Genomic DNA, 13,747 nt, shown 5'->3' with positions numbered 1-13,747 from the left:
AAGAGGATTGATCTAAGTCTTACAGCTGCAGCTTATCTGTGGAAGACAGCCAGCCATGTTTGTTATCCCAGCCCAATGAATGGCAAGAGTGGATTTTTTATTTCTAAGTGGAGCTAATGTTTACTTTCTCCAGTAGTTCATCTTCTGGGTCATTTTTGCTTGACAGATGAAATCTCTTTGAAGATCACCTTGCTTAGCAAGTAACTGGAGAGGTGCAAATTAAAAAAAATAGACATGCACGAAGCAGCACCTGAAAATATGCAACACCCAGTAGAAACACTCTTTGGCAACCTGTGGTCTCTCTGCCTAAAGTATTTCAAAGACCTGTAATTACGGCTATTTGGATAGTAGTTATCTAAAAATATGGCAATGCAAGTCTCCAACCATCAGTTCTACTTCTCAGAATCTAGATAGAAATAGGTTTTTTAAAAAACAAAAACAAAAAACAAGGGGATGCCCCAGTTTGACCAAAGTGGTCCTGTGCTAAATCCAATGGTTTCTATTGTGCACAACATGGCGGTCTGTTAACTGCTAGCTCTAGTCTCAACAATCCAAAAAGCTACTTCTTCATAATCTGGAGTAATGAGATCATATTTATTCCTATCTTTGCAGCTGAGAATTTAAAAATGCAAACAGAAGTAACATTTCATGGCATACTCAATAGCTTCATTATTATTAAGTTCAAGTAGTCGAAGTTTGCAAAGCAACCCATCTGGCTGTGCAGGCTCTAATTCTTACTAACTCCAGAGGAGCACCATTCACAGGACTAGGAGATGGTGTCCTAGAATTACACACTACAGTGGTGACCTTGTTTTGTACTTCTGGGAAAAACAGGCCATATGCACAAATAAATAAAACCAATTGCCCTTTCTTTCTTCAAAATTTCTTCAAAATTACTGTCTCCTTAATTTTATTTCTAGAGTTGAAAGAAACCTATGAAAACTGTAAAATGCTTCATAAAGGCAAGCTACTATTCTAATGACGTGCAACATCTCCATCCCTAAGTAGAAACCAGAGCCTGTATTGCCTGATCCCCAGATTTCTTTCTGTACCATGTTACCTCCCCCCATTAGTTTTATTTAAAACACTAAAAATTCAACCACTTACCTTAGTTTGTAAATTTGTCAATTAAATCATCTCCAATTTTTAATTAATCTTAATTTTCCTTCTAATTTTAACATACTAAGTTTTACTATGGGTGTTGAACCTTTCCAAATGCCATGTTTTCCCTTTGTTATTTTTTTAAAGTGAGCTCTGCACCCAATGTGGGGCAGGAGCTCATGACCCCAAGATCAAGAGTCACATGCTCTACTGATTGAGCCAGCCAGGTGTCCCCTCTTTTTGTCTTTTAATATGATGTATCAGTAACAGATTTTTTTAAAAAAGATTTTATTTTTTTTGACAGAGAGAGACACAGCGGGAGAGGGAACACAAGCAGGGGGAGTGGGAGAGGGAGAAGCAGGCTTCCCGCCGAGCAGGGAGCCCGATGCGGGGCTGGATCCCAGGACCCTGGGATCACGACCTGAGTTGAAGGCAGACACTTAACGACTGAGCCACCCAGGCGCCCCTATCAGTAACAGATTTTAAGTTTTGTTCCTGGGACAAATCCTACTTGATCCTATTTAATACACATTGGATTCAGTTAGCTAATACTCTGGCATATCTGCATCTATACTTGTATGTAAAATGAGTCCATTAATTTTCTTGTGGTGTCCTTTAGGTGGCTTTGAAATCTATTCACTTAATTTAGTCAGGGAGTAAATGCCTTGTATTACAAAATGTATACATACTGACAGCAATGCCACTTATCTAACGTCCGCATTTCTCCCCCCAGGTGTCATGCTATTTCACTGCTTTTCTCTCTCCATTCAAGTTATCTTCCTTTAACCCCTTCACATATTCTATTCCTTCCGAAAAAAATTCTTTCACCCTCCTCCCCCATTTTAAAGTTGCTCCTCCCCAACAAAGTCCTATTATGAACTGTAACCCCTTCCAAAGATGGCAAAATGCGCTACTACCATGAGAAAGAATAACACCCTGTGGCAGTGTGTCTCACGGGGAAGATCACATTGGTTGTGGCTTGGTCAAACTTGGATATGAATTCCTGCTTCACCTCTTCACAGGTGAACTGGACCAGTTAATTTAGCCAAGCCTCAGCTACCTTACATATGCGATGGGAATAACATATACCTTGCTTGAAGAGTTGTTTGAAGAATGTGAAATATGTGTAAAGTTTCTGGAAGAAAATTTGGCACAAAAAAAGTTGCTCAGTGATAGTTCTTTTGAGTTTCGATGTGATTTTATTTTTTCTAAAATTGAAGGTTGAAAAAGTACTTCTGTTAAAAGTCCACAATCTCTAATCCACAATTTAGAAATTCAAAAAGTTCTGAAAACCAAATGTTTCAGGTTTACCTGAACAATGAGGGCTTTTCGTTGCATTTTTTTTAGTGTGAAAATTCAGTTTTATTAGAGATATTAAGGTGTTTGATTATAGAAGTACTACTGCAGAACTCAATGGTGATAGCCCTTAAAGCACAGTATAGGCATCATTACTTTTAAAATTTTTGAAAATAATTGAACTTCCAAAACACACATGGCCCCAATGGTTTCAAACTATACAGGGATTGTAGACCTGTTACTACATAATATGCAGAATCAAATATAGTCAATGCAAATCTAGTAGAAAGCAGAATAGCTAAAACTCACGCAGTTTAGTTTTGCAAATATTTTTACACTTTAATTCCTTTGGCTTCAAAGTCATCACTGGTAAACTGAAGGAACTGGACTTAATCTCTGAAGTTTTTAGTTTTTCAAAAACATACTTTTAGTTAAAAAGTATCTCTGAAAATTATTTTAAATTGAGTTGAAAAAAACTGCTTTTAAAACATTTCAAGTAATTTTTTAATCAACCAGTATGAACCTATGCTTTCACATCTAAACTTTCAAGGTTAAAGATTCCCTGCAATCTCAAGTACTAAACAAAAAACAACCAGATATCAAGTTATGTTCTGAAGAAAGGAGCAAACATTGATCTGAATGACTTGGATCATTTTCAGTAAGGGAGGAGGGTCTTTGAAGAATACACTAAGCTGAATTTCAAGAAGCCTGGTTTCAAGTCTGGACAAGTCAGTAAATCTCTGATTTTTCTTCCTCATCTTTTACAAGTAACAGCATTTTCCTTCCTTCCTCACAAGAATCTTGAAAGCACTTTGAAGAGTTAAAAGTGCCCTATACTACAATAACATCAATACTTACAGGCCGAAGGTAAAAGTGATTACTATTCAGAAAGGGTGAAGGTAAGCAGGCCTAAGAATTAAGAAATCTAGGTTCTAGGCCTAACCTCTGCATCCAGTGTGTGATGCAAAACACTTCACTTGTCCAGATCCCCATTAAGTCACTTGTAAAATGAATTTGCCTACATTTCTTTCTAGCTCCAAGATTATTTTATGCTATAAAATTGAACCCAAGGCCTAAAATATTTGAGCTGTCATTTCTATACAATGAGTCAGATGCTGTAAAAGGTAGACACAGCAATACTGTATGAACAAAACTTATATGTGTTGCACACATCTATGGAAAAATCTGCTCCAGCTTATCAGTTCATCATTCCCTGCACATGGAAATTGGTGTCAAGTAGCCATTAGTACACGTCTAACTCTTCTTTAAATGCTCTGGTATTAAAATGAATAATACTTACAGTAAATATGAACACCAGAAAAACCTCCAAAATTATATATACGCCCTAAAGGGCAGAGATATGCCCGAAAAGAAGATGCGCTGACACTCATTTTCCAACTTGTGCTTTTTTTGGGGTTTTTTAAACAGGTTGATCATTCTGATATCTGGTCAATGTCTATCATTATTTTTTTGTTAAATGCCCTCAGGTATATAGATTCTTCATTTACACCATGGAACAAAAGCACTTCCCTAAGACAGGACTTTTTTATTGCAAAATTTAACAAACCACCAAACTCAAGTTTCATTCTTTCTGCTTTATTATTGGTCATGAGTATATTAAAAACTTTAAAAAAAGTTACAAAGAGACTTTAGTCACTAAAATATATAATCAGAAACCAAGTTGCTTTAAAATTAATAATATGAAAGTGACCCCAAAAGCCAATATATTAATTTCATTCTTCAATTAGGGGCAAATAGACAGTTAAAATTACTTTTAACAACATAATGAACAAGAAAAAAGTTGTGAAGTCTCCAAAAAACGCACAGACCCATGCTCAATATATCCCCACCTGGTGATATTTAAAAAAAAAAAAAAAAAAAAATCAACGTTTTCAAGTGAAAAAAAGTTCTGTTCGTGCTCCAATATCTAAATCTGGGAACACAAATTCAGGCAGATGAGTATAATAAAGTCACAGCAATAACATAAAAAGTCATCAAAACCTAGTGAACCGAAGTTGAAAGGTAGAAAAAAATAGTCCAATTTCACCACACAGTAATTTACTTCCAGAGACAGGAGATCCAATCCAGATGAATCAAATCTTTATTACGATATTGTCTATTTAACCTGATCCTAAAGAAAATATTCTACATAAATTGATGGGATACATTGATCAATTTTCATGCCAAAAAAAAAAAAGTATGCATACTACATAATCTGAAAAATCTATTCAGACTCCTTGCCAGAAAGTGGGCAAAACTCTTCCCGGTGGCGATGGTGAGTTATCAGAGATGCGGGTAGAAATTAGAAGGCAGAAAAGCAGTCAGGTAGTTAGTTAGCACTCTCCTCATGCCCACCCCGAGCGTAGAAGTATGCAGTCCCATACCACCACCAGTTGGAGACGGATGCTCTAGTCAGGAGATAGAACGGTGTGGAACAAAACCCTTTCCCGGGTTCCAAACCTCTCTTTAGAGCTCTAGGTCAAAATACTTCCGTTTCTCACAAAACTTGGAATGAAGAAGGGGAAGCGACAACTGTTAAAACATTTTAAATCTAAACCTTTACCTATTTATCTAGAAAACACCATGCGAAGCAGCCGATTCCTTACATCGAAAGCGTCACGGACACTACATTAAAAGTAACAGTTATTTGCAACAGCTCTCCTTCTAAAGGCCTCAGCACATTGGATTAAGCCACACCCCTCCATAAATGGCACATTCCATACAATAGCCAGGAGGACGGCAAAGGGCGATTCCACCGTCCGCTGGGGAACAGCAAACTTGTTGAAATTCTCAGAATCAAGTCTACTGGTTACCTGAATCTAGTCCCTTTATTATTAGGTTATTTGGGGGGAAAAGAGAGGGTTACAAAAACATCCGAGACACGTACGCCGAGCGAGCGTAGAGACAGGCAGCGGGAACGAGAACCACACGGGATTTGGGTCGTGCTGTTAACCCGCACCTTCCTGAGTAGGGACATTTCCCCGAAGAAGGACATTTCTAGTCGGAGGGAAACAGCGAGCTCGGCGTGGGGGGAGGGGGCAGTTAACCCGCTCCGAACTCCGAGTTGGGGGAGAGGCAGCAGTCACTATTTTCCAGGGCCCAGTCCCAGGCTCTCACTTTTGCCGGAGGGGAAAAGAACGGGTCCCGCCCACGCCCGGCCCAATCCGGGAGGCGGGGCCCTGCAGCGACCCTGGAGGACAGAGGCGGGGCCGGGTGGCAGTGCTGCCCCTCCCCCTTTGCATGGAACACCCCCGTCCGCTAGAGAAAGAGGGCTGAGTTCCCCCACCCCCACTCAAGCAGAGGGGGCAAGGGGCCACACGGTCGTCTCAGCCCCTCCTCACTTAGGGTGGGGTGGCGAGCCGAGCCCGAGCCCGAGTCCGACTCGGCCGGTCTCCCCGCAGGCTCCAAGGGGTTGGCCCCGAAGAGGTGGGGCCTGGGTGGGGGCGCTGACTTCACACCCCTCCCCCTCCGGCCGCTGTCGGTTCAGGGAACACCCCGCCCGCTCCAGTTCGGCGGGTGGGGGAGGCAGCAGAGCAGCCCGGAGCCCTGCAGCGGCGCGGGGCGGGGAGGAGCGCGCGCATGGGCGCGCGGCCGCCACCCCCGCGTATCCCCGAGCGCCAGCAAGGCCCCCCACGCTCAAGGGCGCGCGCGGGCCCCGAAAGGGAGGAGGCCGCGCGTGGCACCGGAGAAGGCCGACTGCAGGCTTCTGTCCCCCAGTCCTTCACCACTCACCCCCAACCCCCTCCATCCCGCTCCAGGCCTCGGACTCCGCACTGACCTGACAGGCCGAGACATGTTCGCTGTCGAAACGGGACCGAGTCGAGAAGCCAAAGACCAGGACCCCCCCCACCCCGCGCGCTCGGCGCCCCACCCCCCCCAACTTCGGCCGATGGGGCCGCTGCCGCCGAACCCCGAACTGCTGGCTTCTCAAACTCCGCTGCTTCTTGGTTCAGGGCCCCTTAATCAGACGAGCCCCCCGCTCCCCCGTCTCTTCAAAATGGATGAATCAAACCAGCCGAAAATGCGCCAAAGCCGCGGTGCAACCAAACGCACTAGGCCTCGTGGGCTCCGCCCCATCACGCCCGGTCATTGGCGGTTTCTGCCAGATGAGCCGAGCTCATTAGCCCGTTTGAATCATCACGTCTCCCAGACTCCGCCCCGCGCGCTGATAGGCCCCACCTCCTCCGTGGGGGTCCTGTTAGTCAAGATGCTCTGAGAGCGCACGGCCGCAAAACAAAAATGGTCGCTGGTTGGCCCGCCCCCTGGTTTCCACTCCGGAATTGCAGATTCGTTTTGGGTCGCATCTTGGAACGACTAGAAAAAAAGATTTACATAGGGTTCAATGTCATTTAGTGGTAGTTTAAAGATGTTTCATTTCGCTTGCCTTGATCATCTAGAGACTGCACAAATAGCAAAATCCGTGGGATGGGCAGCTGATTCGTCACTAAGGGGCTGCTTCAGAATTGGAGGGAAATTCCATAGGTTCAAAAATTTTTTGACCTTAAACGCGCAAGCTCTTTCCCTTGGCTTCAGCATTAGCCCTCAGGGACCCCAACCAATGTTGGAGCAGAGAGACAGGATCATAATCAAGGAATAACTTCATTCCTAATTTCCATTCTCCATTCTGGACCTTGAGATCCACTTCAGGGTCATTAGAGTCCCAGTCTCCGACATTACTTCAGGAGCTTAATGATTAGAAGCATGTGCTCTGGGGCCACAGCGTGTTTTGGTTTGAACCTCAGGTCCACAACTTAAGTAGTTGTAGAACTTTACCTCACTGTGCCTCAGTTTTCTCAAGTGTAAAATGGGGAACAAAAATACTTACCTCATAGGACTATTAGAATTAAATGAGCTGAAATATGAAAAGCCCCTAGGACGGTCACCGGTGCAGGGTAAGCGATATCTACGTATTTGTTAAAATCAGTTTTTGAAAAATGACTTGATCCTCGGGTGGGAGTGGGTGGGGTTGGCTCAAGACTCAAGACAACCTAAGGCCGCTCAGATCATTCCATTTAAACTCATGAACGTTTGTTGGACGCCTAAAATTCTCAGAGGTAGAGCTGAGGATCCTATGGGAACGACTAAGGTTTACTCCACCATTGTAAAATAAATTTCAGTGCCTGCCAAAGCAGCCTGTTAATAACCAACTGAAGATACACTCTATAAACAAACAAACCTAGCACTCACTGTCTGCCTCCTGAAAATCTCCCCTTATAAAATCTGGCTTCTCTAAGGGAAGAGAAAGGCACAGTCTACCAGTGAAGCATTAAACAAGTTATATTCTCCCTTTAGCCAGGTCACTCTACCCTTTCTTCCCTGAATTTGTGTGTGTGTGTGTGCAGTAAAAAAGTGCAAACATTAAATTCACCATTTTAACTATTTTTAAGTGTATAGTTCAGTGGCATTAAGTACATTTACATTGTTGTACAACTCTCACCACCATCTCTCTCCAGAACATTTTCATCTTCCTGAGGCCCTGTACCATTAAACACTAATTCCCCATTCCCTCTCTCCCCAGACTTTGGCACCCATCATTTTACTTTCTTTTTTTTTATGAATTTGACTACTCTAGAAACCTCATATAACTAGAATCGTATAGGATTTATCCTTTTCTGCTGACAGATTTCACTTAGCATAATGTCTCCCAGGTTCATTCATGTTTTAGCATGTATCAAAATGTTTTACTTTTTAAAGGCTGAATAGTTGCACCTGGGTGTTTCAGGCATTAAGCATCTGCCTTCAGCTCAGGTCATGGTCCCAGGGTCCTGAGATCGAGCCCTACATTGGGCCCCCTGCTCCGCAGAGAGGCTGCTTCTCCCTTTCCCACTCCTCCTGCTTGTGTTCCCTCTCTTGCTGTGTCTGTGTCAAATAAAAAATAAAATCTTTAAAAAAAAGGCTAAATAATATTTCAATGTATGTATAAGCCACATTTTTGTTTACCAATTCAACTGTCAGTGGACACTTGGGTTGCTTCCAAATTTTCACTATTGTGAATAATGCTGCTGTGAACATGGGTGTACAAATATCTCTTTGAGCCCCTGCTTTCAGTTCTTTGGGGTATATACCCAGAAGTCGAATTGCTAACCATATGGTCATATTGTGTTTTTTTGAGGAATCTCCATACTATTTTCCACAGCAACTGCACTGTTTTCATTCCCACCAACTCTGCACAAGGGCTCCAGTTTCTCCACATTCTTGCCAACACTTCTGTTTTTTTTTTTTTTTTTTTTTTTTGGTAGTAAGCATCCTTAATCAGTGTCTGAATATATTTTGACTAAGTATATTGTCAAGCATATGATTGTTAAAAATCCCAATGCAGAGACTGGGGTGGTGTAATGATCATGAGTGACTTTGTTTTTTTTTTTTTTAAGATTTTATTTATTTATTTGAGAGAGAGAGAATGAGAGAGAGCGAGCACGAGAGGGAAGAGGGTCAGAGGGAGAAGCAGACTCCCCGCTGAGCAGGGAGCCCGATGCGGGACTCGATCCCGGGACTCCAGGATCATGACCTGAGCCGAAGGCAGTCGCTTAACCAACTGAGCCACCCAGGCACCCGTGACTTTGTTGAAGGTTGTTTTATTAGGGCAGATTGCTGTTATTTTAGAAAATACCTTTATTTAGTATTGTGAGATGAGGCAGAGATATTCTTGTTACTCATATCTTAGGTAATGAAAGGAACTGGCCATAGTCAACATGTCCAGGCAGGTGGAAAGTTCAGGGCAGGTCTTCCAGGCCTTGCCCTCCTAGTTTAGTTCAAGGCCACTTGATAGATGGCCACTGAATTAAGGCTCTTCCTCTTCCAAGGTGAGGGTCATACCCTACTCTCTCCTCACTGCAACTTCAGCTAACATCTTCCTTCCATTTGCCTGTTCATTCACTAAATATTTCAACAAACACTCTCTCTTAAGAAGAAAGTAACTGAAGATTTATTTGAACTTCTAGTTTACTTTTTAGTGGACAAGTACTGAATTATGCCCTCAGGAGCTCCAACACTGTCTCCCTGGCTACCGGAACCTGGAATGAAGTCTTCAAGGTCAGTTCCCTCTTGTCCATCCCCACATGCTCTGCTGTAGGCACATGTCTCAGCCACAACCAGTCTGTTGGAAAACTGAAGACATCATATGATAGGCTAGACTTTAAAAGCAGCGTCAGACAACACTGAACGGACAATATACATCGTAAAACTATGAAAAACTATGAAAACAAAAAAAAAAAGGTAAGGAGACAGAAAAGACAGTCATTCCTTTTCCCTGGAAATTGAGATTTAATGGGCCTTTTAAACTCAGTGCTTAATTTCCCTAGGATTGTAGTTCTATTTTGGGAAGCAGTCTTCTCCTTCTCCCATCAGGGCTTAAGACGCTAAGAAGTGGCAGTGCTGGGGTGGCCGACTGAGGACTCTTCCCTGTCCCTAACAAAGACCCATTTCCTTCAAGGCTATGCTATAGTAGCTGGGAGATTTATAACAAATTTTGAGCACTTACTCTGTCCTTGGCACTTCTAGTTCTGTGACCTTATGAAAGTCATCCAACTAGATCTAAAGACAGACACTACTTCTATTGACCACAGGACCACAGAAAGCTACCTGTCTTTGAAGACCCTGTCAGGAAGTTAAAGAAAACTTCTCCTAGGCTTCTTTTTTAACTTCTACCTCCAAACTGCTGATTCTTGCTCCGCCATACTCATAAGAAAGGATGGGACAGAAGGGCTGTGAGTCTGGTTCATCTTTCTACAACCCCAGAGGCTGAGTAGCCTTGGAGGCAGGTTCATGGTTTGAGGAGGATGCTCCTCTGCCCTCAGATCACAGCCAGAAAAAGATTGGGCCACAGTCAATTTAAACATTTAATTTCATTTTCTTGTGTATATTTCTCCTGCTCCAGACTTCTATCTTCCTCTCTACTTTAAAGAGTGTTAAGAGCTAAGGTTAGGTGGATTTCTGTAAACAGAGATTTTGTTTGGGTTGTGGGACTATGGGTGGATTGGATTTTTCTTCTTCATTTTCCTTCACGAGACTTAAAATTTTTCATGATAAAAGTATTAAAAAATCTGTATACCCATTTAATAAATTAGTCTTTGTTTCTGTTGTACTGAGCATTTGTTATATGGAAAAAATTCAAGGATGCCATCACCAAAACACACACATAAAAAAGGAGATGCAGTGTATTCTGTAGTGAAGGGTCATTTTCTGGAGTCATACTGCTTGAGGCTAAAAATCAGTTTGCCAATTGCTAGCTGTCTAACCTTAGGCAAAGCCTGAATTTTTTGTGCCTCCGTTTCCATATATATACCTATCATAGGGTCATCGTGAAAATAAAAATAATCCATGTGAAGTGCTTAAGGGAAATACTTAGCTTATAGCAGTACTCAGATGTTAGCTACTGGGCAGCAACAGTTGAAAATGGAAAGGTTAAAATCCCTGTACTTGCAAATAAGATAGCTGATATTCAAAATTAAATGACAGTCACTGCATTTGGGTGACATATCTTAAAAAGTGGAACTTGTTGATTAAATATCTTAGGATATAGAGCACTGCATTCTACTCAAACTGCACTTACTGGGGCCCTAAATTTAATATGGAAACATGCATGTCTCCATTCCATATATGAACATGGTCTCAAAAGCTAACATAAACCAGAAGTTCCAAACCTCAAAAGGGTCAGTTCTGTTTCTCTAAATGTTTGGACTGATTTCCCTTCTTTAAAGATTCTTTAAAAATTTTAAAGTCATCTCTACACCCAACACGGGGCTCGAACCCACAACCCTGAACTCAAGAGTTACACACTGACTGAGCCAGCCAAGCGCCCCTGGGCTTACTTACTAAAATAGGTTTTTCAGGTCAAATGTTTCCCAGAAACCTAAATGACAGAATGGAGATGGGAAATTTGAAGACTTGCAGTTATGTCTTGGCTTTATTACAAATTCAACCAGCTGCCTTTCAAATTTTGAGACATCGTTCCCTCAAACATAAAATGTGAAGAACTGTTTGCCTTCTTATTTCAAAGATAGCGTAAGAAGCATACACAACTCACAAATCTGAGGGAAGTTTGTATCAAATTAGGTATTAGCAGTCAGTGCTACTGGGCTGCCCTCCTCACATCATGATCAATCATAAAATGCTTACCTTATCTCCTTGCTCTTCCTACTGGTTCTTTCCTCTTTATTCTCATTACTGTGTAGTTAATTCCTAATCACATAGACTTTGAGTGTGAATCAAATTTGAGTATGAAGAAAAGGTATCATAACACTACCATCATGGGGCACTTGGGTGGCTCAGTCAGTTGAGCGTCTGACTCTGGATTTCGGCTCAGGTTATGATCTCAGGTTCGTGAGACTGAGTCCCATGTGGGGCTCCTCACTCAGCGGGGAGTCTGCTTAAGATTCTCTCTCCACCCCTCCCCCACCCGGTATGCTTTCTCTCAAATAAATAAATCTTTAAGCAAAACAAAACACTACCATCACACAACGAAATACTTTGAAGTGTAGGTGATACTCAATTTGACAAGGCAATGGAGTGCCCAAATACCTGGCCAAACATTATTTTGGGTGTTTCTGTGAGGGTGTTTTTGGATGAGATTAACACTGAAATCAGTAGACTGAATAAAGCAGATTACCCTCCGTAAATGTGGATGGGCCTCATCCAATCAGTTGAGGGTTTAAAGAAAACAAAAGGTTGACCCTCTCCTGAGTGAGAGAGAATTCTCCCGGGTGATAGCCTTCAAGCTGGAATATCAGTTCCTCCAGCCTACCAGCCCTGAGACTCGAACTGGAACATCAAGTCCACATGTTGGACTTGCCAGTCTCCATAACCGCACAAAACAATTCCTTATAATAAATCCCTTTACGTATGCACATATCTCCTATTAGTTGTGTTTTCCTGGTGAATCCTAATACAGAGCAATACCGTTATGTATTGAAATTCTGCAGATTAAATTCAAGAGGATTCAAATTATGCTTGAAAGCCAGAGAGAAGGCAGAGTTTTTCTACCAGTGAAGGCCATATGTAGATATATTCTCGAGTCTCAGGGATTTATGCCCGAGGCAAGAATACACATAGTACTTTTCAACACACATCACTTTCTAGGGGCTTCCTACCTGTTCCAACTTGCACCCTTGGGGATTACTTGGCTTTCATAAATGAGTCACTTACATAGCTGAAGCTTCTTGGAGAGGTTAAAGGGCACTGAGGTTTGTTTCCTTGGGCAACTGTCAATGGATCTCATAGAATACCATGGAGATATTTACACCTTCTAACCATACATAGCCTTAGATCATGTCAAAAGCAGACCACTGCTTACAAATGGACAGAGACAGGAAAAGCCTCATGTTAGATGGGACAGTGTCCAGGACAGAAGACCAACCACTTAAAGAAGAGTTAAATCTGGAGATGATGGGACAGAGAAATTTTTTTTTTTTTTAAGATTTTAGTTATTTATTTGAGAGAGCGTGAAAGAGCACTAGCAGAGGGAGAGCATGAGGGCGGGGAGAGGCAGACTCCCTGCATAGTAGGGAGCCCAATGTGGGGTTTGATCCCAGGACTCTGGGATCATGACCTGAGCTGAAAGCAGACACTTCACTGACTGAGCCACCAAGGCGCCCCTGGAGATGATAGGACATAATGAGGAACCCAAACATACCTTAGAATAGCTAAGGCAAATGAATTCGGGAAATCATCTTGGGAGTAATGCTGGCTCATTAGTGGTAACAAGAGTAAATCATCACTTACTGTGGAGGGGCCTTCCTTGACCTGTGGTCTCTTTTTCTCCACTTGTTTGGTCACTCAGCTATTCTGTTCAAAGTCCAAAACCAGGGCAGGGGCGCCTGGGTGACTCAGTCGGTTGAGCATCTGACTCTTGATTTCAGCTCAGGTCATGATCTTGCGGTCCTGGGATCACGCCCCGCATCTGTCTCCATGCCCGGCAGGGAGTCTGCTTGAGGATTCTCCCCACCCCCCCTCACGCTCTCGCAAATGAATAAATGTTAAAAAAAAAAAAAAAAGTCCAAAGCCAGGGCAGTCACAATCCCACAGCTCTGTTCTCAGGCCTTCCTTGGGTCTCTTAAAAAACACTCTGCAGGAAATGCTTATGTTTTCTTTTTGTCCAAAGACCAGCTGAGTGGCTGGAGGGGCATCTTGTCTCAAATATGGAACCTTCTCTAGGGAAGGGTTACAACAATAGTCATGTTCCAAACAATCGTATCAAGACGTAGCATCCAAATGACAGGATGTACTTATTTTTTGTATGATTGTATTTCTAATCATGTAAATATTTTCCCCTTTTTTTAAATCTTCAATTGTTTTCCCTTTTCTTTATGGATAGGGACATAAAGAGGAATTAGTTATATTTCAATTTCTTCTT

At 42.4% G+C, this 13,747-nt stretch overlaps 1 protein-coding gene across 2 annotated transcripts in view; it reads right to left on the bottom strand.

Moving 5' to 3' along the window:
- NUCKS1 (nuclear casein kinase and cyclin dependent kinase substrate 1) overlaps window positions 1–6,253 on the bottom strand; it is a 32,481-nt gene extending 26,228 nt beyond the window's left edge. For both annotated transcript variants that reach the window (XM_028120184.2, XM_028120186.2), the window contains exon 1: window positions 6,176–6,253. In XM_028120184.2, the coding sequence (XP_027975985.1) occupies window positions 6,176–6,192 (17 nt within the window). In that variant the 5' untranslated portion in view covers window positions 6,193–6,253. The remainder of the gene's footprint in view (window positions 1–6,175) is intronic.
- Window positions 6,254–13,747: the final 7,494 nt, after the last annotated feature.

Source organism: Eumetopias jubatus, unplaced genomic scaffold, assembly GCF_037043125.1.
Source record: "Eumetopias jubatus isolate StellerSeaLion01/CBP00866 unplaced genomic scaffold, mEumJub1_p1.0 scaffold_12, whole genome shotgun sequence".
Lineage (NCBI taxonomy): Eukaryota > Metazoa > Chordata > Mammalia > Carnivora > Otariidae > Eumetopias > Eumetopias jubatus.
This window is presented reverse-complemented; position numbering and strand designations above follow the sequence as displayed.